This window comes from Oncorhynchus mykiss, chromosome 4 (assembly GCF_057628025.1).
Source record: "Oncorhynchus mykiss isolate SJ-2025 chromosome 4, ASM5762802v1, whole genome shotgun sequence".
Taxonomy (NCBI): domain Eukaryota; kingdom Metazoa; phylum Chordata; class Actinopteri; order Salmoniformes; family Salmonidae; genus Oncorhynchus; species Oncorhynchus mykiss.
In genome coordinates, this window is record NC_143025.1 from 6,589,956 (window position 1) to 6,606,755 (window position 16,800).

The following is a 16,800-nucleotide window of genomic DNA, read 5'->3' on the forward strand; positions in this document are numbered from 1 at the left end:
CCTTATTGGGATCAAAATACCCTCAAATTAAAGCTGACAGTCTGCACTTTAACCTCTTAGTCATTGTATCATTTCATACCAAAGTGCCGGAGTACAGAGCCAAAACAACAACAAATAAATTCCCTGTCCCAATACTTTTGGAGCTCACTGTATGTGGTCATTTTACTCACTTTTGTTTAATGCACTGATTTTAAGTCTCTCCGGGTAAGACAAGAGCATCTGCTAAAAACATTAGGTTTTCAGTCCAGCAGTAGGCTTAATCTGGATCCGGGAAACTGGCCCTATTTCAATGAATCATTTCTATTGAGAATGCTTTTTAGTCCAGTTCTAGCCCTAATCTATGTCCGGGAAACCAGGCCCTAATTTAAAACGTCTCACCCTCCTGTACGACCCTCCAGGATGCGAAGAGGGAGTGGTGTAGGGGCAGAGGTGGGTGCTGTGGGGCGAGGCTGTACCCGGGGCCCAGGCGGGCCACCATCGGCTGCACGGTGACGTGGGCAAAGCGGAAGGCGGCGGCCGAGAAGACGTTAGCGATGCTGGGGTCAATCTCAGGGTCGTAGCCCTTGTACGGAGGCATCAGGAGGGAAGTGGGGGTCTCACCCAGGACCCTGGGCAAGTAGTGCTCCCAGGTCAGTATCTGAGGGAGGAGGAGATCAGGGGTGAAGCAGTATTCTAATAGTGATCCCAGGTCAGTATCTGAGAGAGGAGATCAGGGGTGAGGCAGTATTCTAATAGTGATCCCAGGTCAGTATCTGAGGGAGGAGGAGATCAGGGGTGAAGCAGTATTCTAACTTTACATCCGTGCCACTGCCTGCGATACAGAAAACAGAAAACACAACACCAACTCCATCATCACTTAACCAACTGGCGTTGTGGACAACAACCTCTCCCTCAACGACCCTGGAGGAGGCGTCATCTGTCTGGAAAACAGAAGCACCTAGAACCCAGACCCTGGAGGAGGCGTCATCTGTCTGGAAAACAGAAGCACCTAGAACCCAGACCCTGGAGGAGGCGTCATCTGTCTGGAAAACAGAAGCACCTAGAACCCAGACCCTGGAGGAGGCGTCATCTGTCTGGAAAACAGAAGCACCTAGAACCCAGACCCTGGAGGAGGCGTCATCTGTCTGGAAAACAGAAGCACCTAGAACCCAGACCCTGGAGGAGGCTTCATCTGTCTGGAAAACAGAAGCACCTAGAACCCAGACCCTGGAGGAGGCGTCATCTGTCTGGAAAACAGAAGCACCTAGAACCCAGACCCTGGAGGAGGCTTCATGTGTCTGGGAAACAGAAGCTCCTAGAACCCAGACCCTGGAGGAACCTGTCTGGGAAACAAACACATAGTGTGTGTACCTGGTGGACAGCCCCCATGATCTTCCTGGCCTCCTGGTACAAGGTGTCTGGGCTCCAGTGAGGGTTGAGGAGGTGCAACTCGCTGACCAGCCTGTTGTGTTCCCTCAGGAACAACGTGTGGAGTGCTATCATCCCCAGGTGCTCATTGGCCCGTGAGTCACCTAGACAACAGAATACAGGAAGTTTGACCCATAGACATACAGTTACTAGAAGGAAGAGCTATCAAGGTGCTCATTGGCCCGTGAGTCACCTAGACAACAGAATACAGGAAGTTTGACCCATAGACATACAATAACTAGAAGTATTGGTCTGTCACATGAATGAAACTATATAATCGCTACATATTCGTCGCCAGACCCACTGGCTCCAGGTCATCTATAAGTCTATGCTAGGTAAAGCTCTGCCTTATCTCAGCTCACTGGTCACGATAACAACACCCACCAGTAGCACACGTTCCAGCAGGTATATGTCACTGATCATCCCCAAAGCCAACACCTCATTTGGCCGCCTTTCCTTCCTGTTCTCTGCTGCCAGTGACTGGAACGAATTGCAAAAATCGCTGAAGTTGGAGACTTTTATTTCCCTCACTAACTTTAAGCATCAGCTATCTGAGCAGCTAACCGATCGCTGCAGCTGTACTTAGTCCATCTGTAAATAGCCCACCCAATCTACCTACCTCATCCCCATACTGTTTTTATTTACGTTTCTGCTCTTTTGCACACCAGTATCTCTACTTGCATCATCTGCTCATCATCATCTGGTAATTTATCACTCCAGTGTTAATCTGCTAAATTGTAACTGTTCTCTCCTATGGCCTATTTATTGCCTACCTCCTCATGCCTTTTACACACACTGTATATAGACTTTATTTTCTCTACTGTGTCATTGACTTGTTTATTGTGTTATTGACTTGTTTATTGTGTTATTGGCTTGTTTATTGTTTATTCCATGTGTAACTCTGTGTTGTTGTCTGTGTCACACTGCTTTGCTTTATCTTGGCCAGGTCGCAGTTGTAAATGAGAACTTGTTCTCAACTAGCCTACCTGGTTAAATAAAGGTGTTCTCAACTAGCCTACCTGGTTAAATAAAGGTGTTCTCAACTAGCCTTCCTGGTTAAATAAAGGTGTTCTCAACTGGCCTACCTGGTTAAATAAAGGTGTTCTCAACTAGCCTTCCTGGTTAAATAAAGGTGTTCTCAACTGGCCTACCTGGTTAAATAAAGGTGTTCTCAACTAGCCTTCCTGGTTAAATAAAGGTGGGAAAAAAACCCACAAAAAAACCCCGGTAATGATGAATTAATTATACTAAATCATGCAAATATAACCTGTCTCTGTATAGCCGTATATATAAGACAACTGCTGGGTCTGCCCAGGCAGAGCTCCTGATTGACATGTGTGTTATGGTGCATTGAGTTGGTTGGAACCTCTTCAGATCACGGGACAATAAACAATCATTCATATTAAGACTGACTTAGGGTGTCCCTGGTGTTGAACTTCCACCACAATCTCTATAACCCGAGCTGTGCTACAGTACATTAACAACGGTCATAGAAATTGTTTAAAGATTTCGAAAACAATTCTAATAAATACATTATAATTCAAATATTGTCTGAATTATAGAGCGTAAAACGTTTTACTTTCTTAGACATTATAATGAATGGAGTTCAGGGATTTTGAACAGTTTGTGTTAAAACAAAGACAATTATGTGTGCCTCATTTGCATAAACATATGGGATTATTTGCATATATATATATATATATATATATATATATATATATATATATATACAGTGCCTTGCAAAAGTATTCGGCCCCCTTGAACTTTGCGACCTTTTGCCACATTTCAGGCTTCAAACATAAAGATATAAAACTGTATTTTTTTGTGAAGAATCAACAACAAGTGGGACACAATCATGAAGTGGAACGACATTTATTGGATATTTCAAACTTTTTTAACAAATCAAAAACTGAAAAATTGGGCGTGCAAAATTATTCAGCCCCCTTAAGTTAATACTTTGTAGCGCCACCTTTTGCTGCGATTACAGCTGTAAGTCGCTTGGGGTATGTCTCTATCAGTTTTGCACATCGAGAGACTGACATTTTTTCCCATTCCTCCTTGCAAAACAGCTCGAGCTCAGTGAGGTTGGATGGAGAGCATTTGTGAACAGCAGTTTTCAGTTCTTTCCACAGATTCTCGATTGGATTCAGGTCTGGACTTTGACTTGGCCATTCTAACACCTGGATATGTTTATTTTTGAACCATTCCATTGTAGATTTTGCTTTATGTTTTGGATCATTGTCTTGTTGGAAGACAAATCTCCGTCTCAGTCTCAGGTCTTTTGCAGACTCCATCAGGTTTTCTTCCAGAATGGTCCTGTATTTGGCTCCATCCATCTTCCCATCAATTTTAACCATCTTCCCTGTCCCTGCTGAAGAAAAGCAGGCCCAAACCATGATGCTGCCACCCCCATGTTTGACAGTGGAGATGGTGTGTTCAGGGTGATGAGCTGTGTTGCTTTTACGCCAAACATAACGTTTTGCATTGTTGCCAAAAAGTTCAATTTTGGTTTCATCTGACCAGAGCACCTTCTTCCACATGTTTGGTGTGTATCCCAGGTGGCTTGTGGCAAACTTTAAACGACACTTTTTATGGATATCTTTAAGAAATGGCTTTCTTCTTGCCACTCTTCCATAAAGGCCAGATTTGTGCAATATACGACTGATTGTTGTCCTATGGACAGAGTCTCCCACCTCAGCTGTAGATCTCTGCAGTTCATCCAGAGTGATCATGGGCCTCTTGGCTGCATCTCTGATCAGTCTTCTCCTTGTATGAGCTGAAAGTTTAGAGGGACAGCCAGGTCTTGGTAGATTTGCAGTGGTCTGATACTCCTTCCATTTCAATATTATCGCTTGCACAGTGCTCCTTGGGATGTTTAAAGCTTGGGAAATCTTTTTGTATCCAAATCCGGCTTTAAACTTCTTCACAACAGTATCTCGGACCTGCCTGGTGTGTTTCTTGTTCTTCATGATGCTCTCTGCGCTTTTAAACGGACCTCTGAGACTATCACAGTGCAGGTGCATTTATACGGAGACTTGATTACACACAGGTGGATTGTATTTATCATCATTAGTCATTTAGGTCAACATTGGACCATTCAGGGATCCTCACTGAACTTCTGAAGAGAGTTTGCTGCACTGAAAGTAAAGGGGCTGAATAATTTTGCACGCCCAATTTTTCAGTTTTTGATTTGTTAAAAATGTTTGAAATATCTAATAAATGTCGTTCCACTTCATGATTGTGTCCCACTTGTTGTTGATTCTTCACAAAAAAATACAGTTTTATATCTTTATGTTTGAAGCCTGAAATGTGGCAAAAGGTCGCAAAGTTCAAGGGGGCCGAATACTTTCGCAAGGCACTGTATATGAATGAATTAACATACATGGGTGTAGTAGGGCTGCAAACCACTAAACACTTGTTCTGTCTACCCTATTAGCACTCATCTGCACTGTCTCGACTGCCTCATCATTAATTACTGTTGTTGCCACGTTCTGTTGCATAATTCAACAGGTGTGTCAATAGCAGGACACCATCTGAAAAAATATATATATATTGTAAAAAAAAAATACAATTTAAAAAATGTACACCCATCAAAATAAAAGTCATCTTTCTACTCTTTCTTGCGATGTAAGTGTGGAGAAGGTGCGTTAAATCCCTGACTAAGTTTTAGCGTTCATACAGACTCAACTGAAAGACAGTGTATCCCATTGAGCCCATGTCAGCCATTAGCGGGGTGTGTGTGTGAATCGGATTGCTAATGTTTCCATGGAAACATGCAGAATGAGCTAGAGGTTATGCTGTTCTGTGTGTTCGTTGCGAACATCTCCGCGGTGGTGACGTTAACGGGGGAAAAACATCAGGCACAAGGAAGAGTCAAAGGAAAGCAATAAATCGCAGGCAGATTTAAAGTGATAAGTGGATTTTGCATCGATCAAACACAGCAAATACTGCTGAAAAAGACAGACCCTCAGGTGGGCGGGGCATGCGCGTTGCTATAGAAACATTCTGTATCTATGCACACAGTTTATAGCAGCAGGTAACTAGGTTGTTACCGTAAAGCACTTTGTGAGAGATGTTGCAAAAAGGTCATTATACATTTTTGTTTGATTGATTGATTGATTGATTGATTAATTGATTGATTAATTGATTGATGGATTGTAACATACCTGCTTGGAAACAGGATGTAATATTCTCCTGTTCTGTTGGTGCAGTAGCAGATGTGTCAGAGGCACTTGTGGCTCCAGTGGAGTTTGCCTCAGACCCGCTTCGTGGCCCACAGGGATCCAGGCGTCCCTGTAGGCGAGGCAGGTAGGGCATGTAGGCGAGACCCTGGTCTGAGGCCTGGTCATTGAGGGCCAGAAGACCCAGTGGAGAGGAGTGGTTCCTCAGGGCCGCAGCCATGGGGGAGGAGCTACCGTACACCATACTGGCGTCCACGAATGAGGTGATGGCGTTCAGTTGCTCCCGGTGATGGTGGGGTGTGCCTTCGCTCCCGACACAGCTGGGCGCCGAGCGGAAGAAAGGCATGCAGCTCTGTGTACCAGTACGAGGGTCTGACAGCGGGATCTGGAGAGAGGGGAAGGAAGGCATGCAGCTCTGTGTACCAGTACGAGGGTCTGACAGCGGGATCTGGGGAGAGGGGAAGTGTGTGCGTGTGCATGTGTGCGTTTCACTTTACACTGAATAGATTCGGAGCAGGAAAGAATTAGACTGGCCAGAAGTAGCTATTTAAAGCTTCAATCAGCAGTTAAAACCATTTTTAAAAGGGGTCCTCCCAGACCCTGTTTTGGTAAAAAGCTGAGGGATAGGGCAGGAGAAATGTAACCACTCTCAAATTCATAGACATAGCTATGGATGCAAAGACTGACCATCCATGATATCAACATTATAGTCTTAATCCCGTTGGAGGCTATTTAAGTGTTTGTTTAGGGATGGTTCGAAATGTAGAAAATGTGGACCTGGAGGAAAATAGGAGGAGGGCCACGCTTTTTCAAATTCAGTCAGGGGGGCAGGGTTTAGTGTGGGCCATGTTATTTGCAATTGATGAAATGTCTATATTTCAGTGATTTAAGGGCTTATTTAATTTGTTTACCTTTATTTAACTAGGCAAGTCAGTTATTAAGAACAAATTCTTATTTTCAATGACGGCCTGTGGGTTAACTGCCTGTTCAGGGGCAGAATGACAGATTTGTACCTTGTCAGCTCGGGATATGAACTTGCAACCTTCCGGTTACTACAACGCTCTAACCACTAGGCTACGCTGCCGCCCCGATTATTAGGCTGTTATATGGATGTGTTTCCAATGCCGACCCTCATCTTTGATTGTGAAGTGATCTAATTATGTCGCTATCATTTTTGTAATATAGAAGATGTTTTAAACACAGACAGCTTTTAGGTGACCCACTGGGGACAGATGTCAATTCAACATCTATTCAACGTTGGTTCAACGGGTAGCCTAGTGGTTAGAGCATTGGCGCATTGGACTAGTAACCGAAAGGTTACTAGAGGAAGGTGGGTTGGTGTTGGGAGGGGAAGGTGGGTTAGTGTTGGGAGGGGAGGGGAGGGGAGGGGAAGGTGGGTTAGTGTTGGGAGAGGAAGGTGGGTTGGTGTTGGGAAAGTGGGTTAGTGTTGGGAGAGGAAGGCAGGAGAGGAAGTTGGGTTAGTGTTGGGAGGGGAAGGTGGGTTAGTGTTAGGAAGGGAAGGTGGGAGAGGAAGGTGGGTTAGTGTTGGGAGGGGAAGGTGGGAGAGGAAGGTGGGTTAGTGTTGGGAGGGGAAGGTGGGAGAGGAAGGTGGGTTAGTGTTGGGAGGGGAAGGTGGGTTAGTGTTGGGAGGGGAAGGTAGGAGAGGAAGGTGGGTTAGTGTTGGGAGGGGAAGGTGGGTTAGTGTTGGGAGGGGAAAGTGGGAGAGGAACGTGGGTTAGTGTTGGGAGGGGAAGGTGGGTTAGTGTTGGGAGGGGAAGGTGGGAGAGGAAGGTGGGTTAGTGTTGGGAGGGGAAGGTGGGTTAGTGTTGGGAGGGGAAGGTGGGAGAGGAAGGTGGGTTAGTGTTGGGAGGGGAAGGTGAGTTAGTGTTGGGAGGGGAAGGTGGGAGAGGAAGGTGGGTTCGTGTTGGGATTGGAAGGTGGGTTAGTGTTGGGAGAGGAAGGTGGGTTAGTGTTGGGAGGGGAAGGTGGGTTAGTGTTGGGAGGGGAAGGTGGGAGAGGAAGGTGGGTTAGTGTTAGGAGGGGAAGGTGGGTTAGTGTTGGGAGGGGAGGGGAAGGTGGGTTAGTGTTGGGAGGGGAGGGGAAGGTGGGTTAGTGTTGGGAGGGGAGGGGAAGGTGGGTTAGTGTTGGGAGGGGAAGGTGGGTTAGTGTTGGGAGGGGAAGGTGGGTTAGTGTTGGGAGGGGAAGGTGGGTTAGTGTTAGGAGGGGAAGGTGAGTTAGTGTTAGGAGGGGAAGGTGGGTTAGTGTTAGGAGGGGAAGGTGGGTTAGTGTTAGGAGGGGAAGGTGGGTTAGTGTTAGGAGGGGAAGGTAGGTTAGTGTTAGGAGGGGAAAGTGGGTTAGCATTCTGGACTTCTCTCTTTCTCTGTTCTGGACTTCTCTTCTGCTCATTTGTTATTCATTTTTAAATTATTGCATTTTTTTGTAAAATGTGTTAAGACCTCAACTACACTTTCAATAAATTGTGATTGATTTGATTTGACCTGTAGCTCTATAGGGAAGCAGGGAGTGTCTCACCTGTATAGGGAAGCAGGGAGTGTCTCGCCTCTATAGGGAAGCAGGGAGTGTCTCACCTGTATAGGGAAGCAGGGAGTGTCCCGGCTGCATGTGCGGGTACAGTCGGCCCCGGTCCTGAAGGCAGCTGTGCTGGGACTCTGAGGGGTCAGAGCGAAGTCATGGTCGATCCACTGACCCCACTCCACCAACAGGTGGGACAGAGATGAGTCCAGAGAGATGTTCTCATTGTGGGTGTAGAGAACGTTCTGGGATATCAGGCGCACCTGGAGGGAGATGGGAGGAGAGGAGGGAGGAGAGAGGGGGAGGTAGGAGAGAGGAAGGTAGGAGGTGGGAGGAGAGGAGAGAACAGAGAGGGGGAGGGAGGAAAGAGGGAGGTGGGAGGAGAGAGGGGGAGGGAGGAGAGATGGGGGAGAAGAGGAGAGAACAGAGAGGGGGAGAGAGGGGGAGGGAGGAGAGAGGGAGGTAGGAGGTTGGAGGAGAGGGGAGAGGAGGGAACAGAGAGGGGGAGGGAGGAGAGAGTGAGGTTGGAGGAGAGAGGAGGGAGGGAGGTGGGATGAGAGGAGGGAAAAAAGAGGAGGGAACAGAGAGGGGCAGGGAGGAGAGAAGGAGAAGGGTGAGGTTATTACAGTGAGTTTGGTTTTACAGCTGACCTGACGTAGAGTAAAATGACAGAGGAAACATTCTATGTTGAACAGAGGCTTATGATGACTCAGGTCAACAGCAGTGCACTATATAGGGATACTGTAGCCAGAAATAGGATAGGACTCTTACCAGTACAGGGTGTAGTTGATATGATAGGACTCTTACCTGGGGCAGGGTGTAGTTATAGGATATGACTCTTACCTGGGGCAGGGTGTAGATAGGATAGGACTCTTACCTGGGGCAGGGTGTAGTTATAGGACTCTTACCTGGGGCTGGGTTTAGTAGATAGGATAGGACTCTTACCTGGGGCAGGGTGTAGTAGATAGGACTCTTACCTGGGACAGGATGTAGTTATAGGACTCTTACCTGGGGCAGGGTGTAGTAGATAGGATAGGACTATTACCTGGGGAAGGTTGTAGTTATAGGACTCTTACCTGGGGCAGGGTGTAGTAGATAGGATAGGACTCTTACCTGGGGAAGGTTGTAGTTATAGGACTCTTACCTGGGGCAGGGTGTAGTTATAGGACTCCTACCTGGGGACAGGGTGTAGTAGATAGGATAGGACTCTTACTGGGGGCAGTGTGTAGTTATAGGACTCTTACCTGGGGACAGGGTGTAGTAGATAGGATAGGACTCTTACCGGGGGCAGTGTGTAGTAGATAGGATAGGACTCTTACCGGGGGCAGGGTGTAGTTATAGGACTCTTACCTGGGGCAGTGTGTAGTAGATAAGAGTCCTATCCTATCTACTACATCCTGCCCCCGGTAAGAGTCCTATCCTATATACTACACCCTGCCCCAGAGTCCTATCCTATCTACTACACCCTGCCCCCGGTAAGAGTCCTATCCTATATACTACACCCTGCCCCAGAGTCCTATTCTATCTACCACACGCTACCCCCGGTAAGAGTCCTATCCTACCGGGGGTAGGGTGTGGTAGATAGAATAGGACTCTGGGGCAGGGTGTAGTATATATGATAGGACTCTTACCTGGGGCAGGATGTAGATAGGATAGGACTCTTACCTGGGGCAGGATGTAGTATATAGGACTCTTACCTGGGGCAGGATGTAGTAGATAGGATAGGACTCTTACCTGGGGCAGGGTGTGGTAGATAGGATAGGACTCTTACCTGGGGCTGGGTGTGGTAGATAGGATAGGACTCTTACCTGGGGCAGGATGTAGATAGGATAGGACTCTTACCTGGGGCAGGATGTAGATAGGATAGGACTCTTACCTGGGGCAGGATGTAGATAGGATAGGACTCTTACCTGGGGCCGGGTGTAGTATATAGGATAGGACTCTTACCTGGGGCAGGATGTAGATAGGATAGGACTCTTACCTGGGGCTGGGTGTGGTAGATAGGATAGGACTCTTACCTGGGGCAGGATGTAGATAGGATAGGACTCTTACCTGGGGCAGGATGTAGTAGATAGGATAGGACTCTTACCTGGGGCTGGTAGATAGGATAGGACTCTTACCTGGGGCAGGATGTAGTATATAGGATAGGACTCTTACCTGGGGCAGGATGTAGATAGGATAGGACTCTTACCTGGGGCTGGGTGTGGTAGATAGGATAGGACTCTTACCTGGGGCAGGGTGTGGTAGATAGGATAGGACTCTTACATGGGGCAGGGTGTGGTAGATAGGATAGGACTCTTACCGGGGGCAAGGTGTAGTTATAGTAGGTGTGTTCAGGGTCCCAGCCCCTAGGGACCCCTCTGATGTCCTCGTACTCTGGGGGGAGCCAGCGGGAGTACGGGGTGTTGGCCGCACCCCACTTAGGGTGCTGTCTGGAGAGGGTTGACAACGTGGATGACACACACAAACTACAAGTCATGTCAAATCAAACACTCATTTCCTTTTCACACTGTAGTTTCAACCTGAACCCTACTGGCTGGACGTTGTCAGGCAGACAGAGCGAGAGAAAAAGAGATAAGCAGACAGCCAGAGATCAAATCTAATTGTATTTGTCACATGCCACCGAATACAATAGGTGTAGACTCTACCGTGAAATACTTACGGGTCCTTTCCAACAATGCAGAGTTAAAAAGTACATAAAAAAAATACAATATTTGAAACAGAAATACAGAAATAATAACAATAGAATAACAATAACGAGGAGTACCGGCACCGAGTCAATGTGCAGGGGTACTACAGACAAGACAGACAGACAGACCTGTTGTTGCACTCCCCGGTGAATGAACGGTAGCGTTCAGACAGACAGCCAGTCTTACAGAGGGGTCTCTGCATCTCAGAGGAACAGCCTGTAGCATGCAGTAGAACCTGCATGTCCTCCTCACTCAGCGGGTCTGTTGGGGGGGGGGGGGGGGGGGAGACGAAGGACAGACAGACAGTCTTAATGAGCGTTCACACTACACAAGCGGCCTCTCCTAGCCAAACTAGCCTCGTCCTCATTTTTTTATTTTACCTTTATTTAACTAGGCAAGGAAGTTAAGAACAAATTCTTATTTTCAATGACAGCCTGGGTTAACTGCCTGTTCAGGGGCAGAACGACAGATTTGTACCTTGTCAGCTCGGGGGTTTTGAACTTGCAGCCTTTCGGTTACTGGCCCAACGCTCTAGGCTATACCACTAGGCTACCTGCCGCCCCCACCCACCCTCATGTGGGTGCTAACAAGCTAGCAATTGAGCTAGGTAGTGCTACATATCAACAGCCATTGACAGCCAATCCAGTAGGGGTTGGAAGCTATGACGAGCTTCGATTGGTCCCTTGCTTTGCATTATTGCAGAGGATTTTGATAAAGTTCAGCTTTCCCCAACTTTAGTCCCGCCCTGTACAGCTCCTTCGCCCAATGCCATCGCTCGCATCGCTCAACGGTTCCCCCGCCCATCCCACTTCTCTCGCTTTACTTCCATTGAAAGTGAATGGCTTCCCATGTTTCACTGCGCCATGCCGTTGTATAGAGAACCTGCATGTCCTCCTCATTCATCAGGTCTGTTGGGTAACAGCTTTTAGCCTGCAGGAGAACCTGCATATCCTCCTCATTCAGCAGGTCTGTTGGGTAACAGCTTTTAGCCTGCAGGAGAACCTGCATGTCCTCCTCACTCATCCTCATTCAACAGGTCTGTTGGGTAACAGCTTTTAGCCTGCAGGAGAACCTGCATGTCCTCCTCATTCAACAGGTCTGTTGGGTAACAGCTTTTAGCCTGCAGGAGAACCTGCATGTCCTCCTCATTCAACAGGTCTGTTGGGGGACAGGAGAACCTGCATGTCCTCCTCATTCAACAGGTCTGTTGGGTAACAGGAGAACCTGCATGTCCTCCTCATTCAACAGGTCTGTTGGGGGACAGGAGAACCTGCATGTCCTCCTCATTCAACAGGTCTGTTGGGGGACAGGAGAACCTGCATGTCCTCCTCATTCAACAGGTCTGTTGGGGGACAGGAGAACCTGCATGTCCTCCTCATTCAACAGGTCTGTTGGGGGACAGGAGAACCTGCATGTCCTCCTCATTCAACAGGTCTGTTGGGTAACAGCTTTTAGCCTGCAGGAGAACCTGCATGTCCTCCTCATTCAACAGGTCTGTTGGGTAACAGGAGAACCTGCATGTCCTCCTCACTCATCCTCACTCAACAGGTCTGTTGGGTAACAGCTTTTAGCCTGCAGGAGAACCTGCATGTCCTCCTCACTCAACAGGTCTGTTGGGTAACAGCTTTTAGCCTGCAGGAGAACCTGCATGTCCTCCTCACTCAACAGGTCTGTTGGGTAACAGCTTTTAGCCTGCAGGAGAACCTGCATGTCCTCCTCACTCAACAGGTCTGTTGGGGGACAGCTTTTAGCCTGCAGGAGAACCTGCATGTCCTCCTCACTCAACAGGTCTGTTGGGTAACAGCTTTTAGCCTGCAGGAGAACCTGCATGTCCTCCTCATTCAACAGGTCTGTTGGGTAACAGCTTTTAGCCTGCAGGAGAACCTGCATGTCCTCCTCACTCAACAGGTCTGTTGGGGGACAGCTTTTAGCCTGCAGGAGAACCTGCATGTCCTCCTCATTCAACAGGTCTGTTGGGTAACAGGAGAACCTGCATGTCCTCCTCACTCATCCTCACTCAACAGGTCTGTTGGGTAACAGGAGAACCTGCATGTCCTCCTCACTCATCCTCACTCAACAGGTCTGTTGGGTAACAGCTTTTAGCCTGCAGGAGAACCTGCATGTCCTCCTCACTCAACAGGTCTGTTGGGGGACAGCTTTTAGCCTGCAGGAGAACCTGCATGTCCTCCTCATTCAACAGGTCTGTTGGGTAACAGCTTTTAGCCTGCAGGAGAACCTGCATGTCCTCCTCATTCAACAGGTCTGTTGGGGGACAGCTTTTAGCCTGCAGGAGAACCTGCATGTCCTCCTCATTCAACAGGTCTGTTGGGGGACAGCTTTTAGCCTGCAGGAGAACCTGCATGTCCTCCTCATTCAACAGGTCTGTTGGGTAACAGCTTTTAGCCTGCAGGAGAACCTGCATGTCCTCCTCATTCAACAGGTCTGTTGGGGGACAGGAGAACCTGCATGTCCTCCTCATTCAACAGGTCTGTTGGGTAACAGGAGAACCTGCATGTCCTCCTCATTCAACAGGTCTGTTGGGGGAGATTTACACACAACCCAAACCGTACCGCTGACTCAAACCATACTGTGTTTCTGACATAGTTCCAGCAACTATGGTAACAAGGCCAACACAGCCAGGCTCGGATCAGGTCGGCTCTGTAGTATATGTGTAATGTTATAGTTTAGTACCAGGTAGACTGGACTGGGCCATGGGTTAGGTAGTACCAGGTAGACTGGACTGGGTTAGGGTTAGACAGTACCAGGTAGACTGAACTCAGCCATGGGTTAGACAGTACCAGGTAGACTGGACTGGACCATGGGTTAGACAGTACCAGTTAGACTGGACATGGGTTAGGGTTAGACAGTACCAGGTAGGTTGGACTGGGCCATGGGTTAGACAGTACCAGGTAGACTGGACTGGGTTAGGGTTAGACAGTACCAGGTAGACTGGACTGGGTCATGGGTTAGACAGTACCAGGTAGACTGGACTGGGCCATGGTACTGGTGTAGACCATCTCTCTGATCAGTTCCACTGTATTGTCCAGCAGCTCAGCTGCGCTGATGTGCCTCCTGGTCTGGGGTCCGATCTGCTTGAACTGAGCCAGGAGGTCGCTGGGTCTCAGAGCACCCTCCGACAGAGATGTCTTCACCCTGGAAGGACAGAGGACAGTACCCATATTATTAGACAGACAGACAGATGAACAGACAGGCAGATGAACAGACAGACAGATGAACAGACAGGCAGGCAGATGAACAGACAGGCAGATGAGCAGACAGACAGGCAGGCGAACAGACAGACAGGCAGGCGAACAGACAGACAGGCAGATGAACAGACAGGCAGATGAGCAGACAGACAGGCAGGCAGATGAACAGACAGGCAGGCAGATGAACAGACAGGCAGGCAGATGAACAGACAGGCAGGCAGATGAACAGACAGACAGGTGAACAGACAGACAGGCAGGCAGATGAACAGACAGACATGCAGGCAGATGAACAGACAGGCAGACCCTAATTGGTAAATAGCATTTCTCTTTTCATAAACATCAACATGGCTTTTCACAAATAATCTGAGCCATTTACTGACGACAGTCTTGTTCTATTGGCTCACCTCTCCTTGGTGTGGGCGTAAGCAGCATTAGTACGTTCTAAAGACCTTTTCAGAGCCTCCTCTACCAACGTAGAGGGCAGATAGGGAACCCCTGGAAATGATACAATACAATGAATAACCCAATATAACTATTTGTGCCTTTTGGAATGAGTCAAGGAGTATTAGCCCTTTATAAACAGATTAGTTTATTACTCACCCAGAGCGTTGCGTAACAGGCAAGCGGCTGCACTCAACGTGTGCCGGGGTTCGTTCCAATACTCTAACAATGCTAGCAATGGGTACTCTACATCTGCCTGCTGCACCACCTGGCGGCGCGCATGTGTAATTACCTTAATAACCACATCGCCACACTTAAAGTATAGTGAGTGCATATACATTTTAAGATACAAAATGTTCCAGAAAACTCTCTCTAACCAGGTTTCCACCCGACCTTTTTTTTTATGCGCGCAAAGTACACATTTGGAGTCACGCATTAACATGTGTGGCAGCCAGCTGTGTGGTCATCCCACTACAACTCGTCGGGAAAGCACACGGTCTATTAGGCTACAGAATAAATACATGATGAACTTCACAGGGTGATGAAAGTCCAAGGTTGTGAGCTTGATGCTCCTTTTCAATAAAATATCGAGGGTCTTATTTTGGTGACCCGAGGATCGACGCTTAACAAATACACTTATTGTTTTGCTTTTATCCATAATGTAGACGAGCCGAACCGCACTGAATCGGTGGTTGGCTAGAGCGAACTGGCCAAGAACCAGCGTGGGAGCATTTGCTATTTAATGCAACAGTTTCGGTAGTAATAGAGTGGAAAATGCGATTGAAACACATGTTGAATTTTAGATATCGAAACATGAAAGCATCAAAACTTAAGCAGAACATTTGTTTTGTGTGCAATATGTCATTACACAATGACTTTACATGTTTTATCAGCAACAAGTCCATTTGGTCCAGTGCGGATTTTTTTAATATTCGAATCTGTCACCATTTGGATGGAAACCTAGCTAATGATACTGATCAATAACAACTGATATGAAACTACCCTTTATGACACTAGCCTTTATTATATTGGACGACATAATCGGTTCCCAACAATCCCTTTAATTATACAACAGACGATCCAATAGGATCCAATGATAATTCTTGTCATAAACATGGATGATCCCCCCCCCTTTTAAAAATGTCGGATAATCTCATGACAGTATGAAGTGTTCTCAACAGGCCATTTAACACACAGAACAGTGTACCTGAGTCATTGTGAGCTAGCTCGGTTGGTGAAGCTGGGTGAGGTAGACAGCAGAGCAGAGTTAGAGACAGAACAAGTAGGAGACCCTACAACAACAAGACATGTATAACATAAAAACAATGACATAGAGGTCATCTGGGAACCCAGAACCACATTTTACACTCTGTCACGAGATCAACATAGAGGTAGTATACTTTCAGATCAACATAGAGGTACTATACTTTTAGATCAACATAGAGGTAGTATACTTTCAGATCAACATAGAGGTAGTATAGAGGTAATATACTTTCAGATCAACATAGAGGTAGTATAGAGGTAATATACTTTCAGATCAACAGAGAGGTAGTATACTTTCAGATCAACATAGAGGTACTATACTTTCAGATCAACATAGAGGTAGTATAGAGGTAATATACTTTCAGATCAACAGAGAGGTAGTATAGAGGTAGTATACTTTCAGATCAACATAGAGGTAGTATACTTTCAGATCAACATAGAGGTAATATACTTTCAGATCAACAGAGAGGTAGTATAGAGGTAGTACACTTTCAGATCAACATAGAGGTAGTATAGAGGTAATATACTTTCAGATCAACAGAGAGGTAGTATACTTTCAGATCAACATAGAGGTACTATACTTTCAGATCAACATAGAGGTAGTATAGAGGTAATATACTTTCAGATCAACATAGAGGTAGTATAGAGGTAATATACTTTCAGATCAACATAGAGGTAGTATAGAGGTAATATACTTTCAGATCAACAGAGAGGTAGTATAGAGGTAGTATACTTTCAGATCAACATAGAGGTACTATACTTTCAGATCAACATAGAGGTAGTATAGAGGTAGTATACTTTCAGATCAACATAGAGGTAGTATAGAGGTAGTATACTTTCAGATCAACATAGAGGTACTATACTTTCAGATCAACATAGAGGTAGTATAGAGGTAGTATACTTTCAGATTAACATAGAGGTAATATACTTTCAGATCAACATAGAGGTAGTATAGAGGTAGTATACTTTCAGATTAACATAGAGGTACTATACTTTCAGATCAACATAGAGGTAGTATAGAGGTAGTATACTTTCAGATTAACATAGAGGTAATATACTTTCAGATCAACATAGAGGTAG

General features: G+C 46.6%; 1 protein-coding gene across 1 annotated transcript in view; it reads right to left on the reverse strand.

Annotated features, from left to right (window-relative positions):
- Nucleotides 1-14,910, reverse strand: part of epx (eosinophil peroxidase) — a 29,019-nt gene extending 14,109 nt beyond the window's left edge. Inside the window, exons 1-9 of the mRNA XM_090230993.1 lie at nt 14,617-14,910; nt 14,421-14,511; nt 13,788-13,963; nt 10,939-11,071; nt 10,423-10,552; nt 8,177-8,383; nt 5,574-5,973; nt 1,351-1,511; nt 379-637 (exon numbers count right to left, since the gene is read on the reverse strand). Coding sequence (XP_090087119.1) covers nt 379-637; nt 1,351-1,511; nt 5,574-5,973; nt 8,177-8,383; nt 10,423-10,552; nt 10,939-11,071; nt 13,788-13,963; nt 14,421-14,511; nt 14,617-14,899 — 1,840 coding nt within the window. The 5' untranslated portion in view covers nt 14,900-14,910. The remainder of the gene's footprint in view (nt 1-378; nt 638-1,350; nt 1,512-5,573; nt 5,974-8,176; nt 8,384-10,422; nt 10,553-10,938; nt 11,072-13,787; nt 13,964-14,420; nt 14,512-14,616) is intronic.
- Between the last annotated feature and the right edge of the window lie 1,890 nt (nt 14,911-16,800).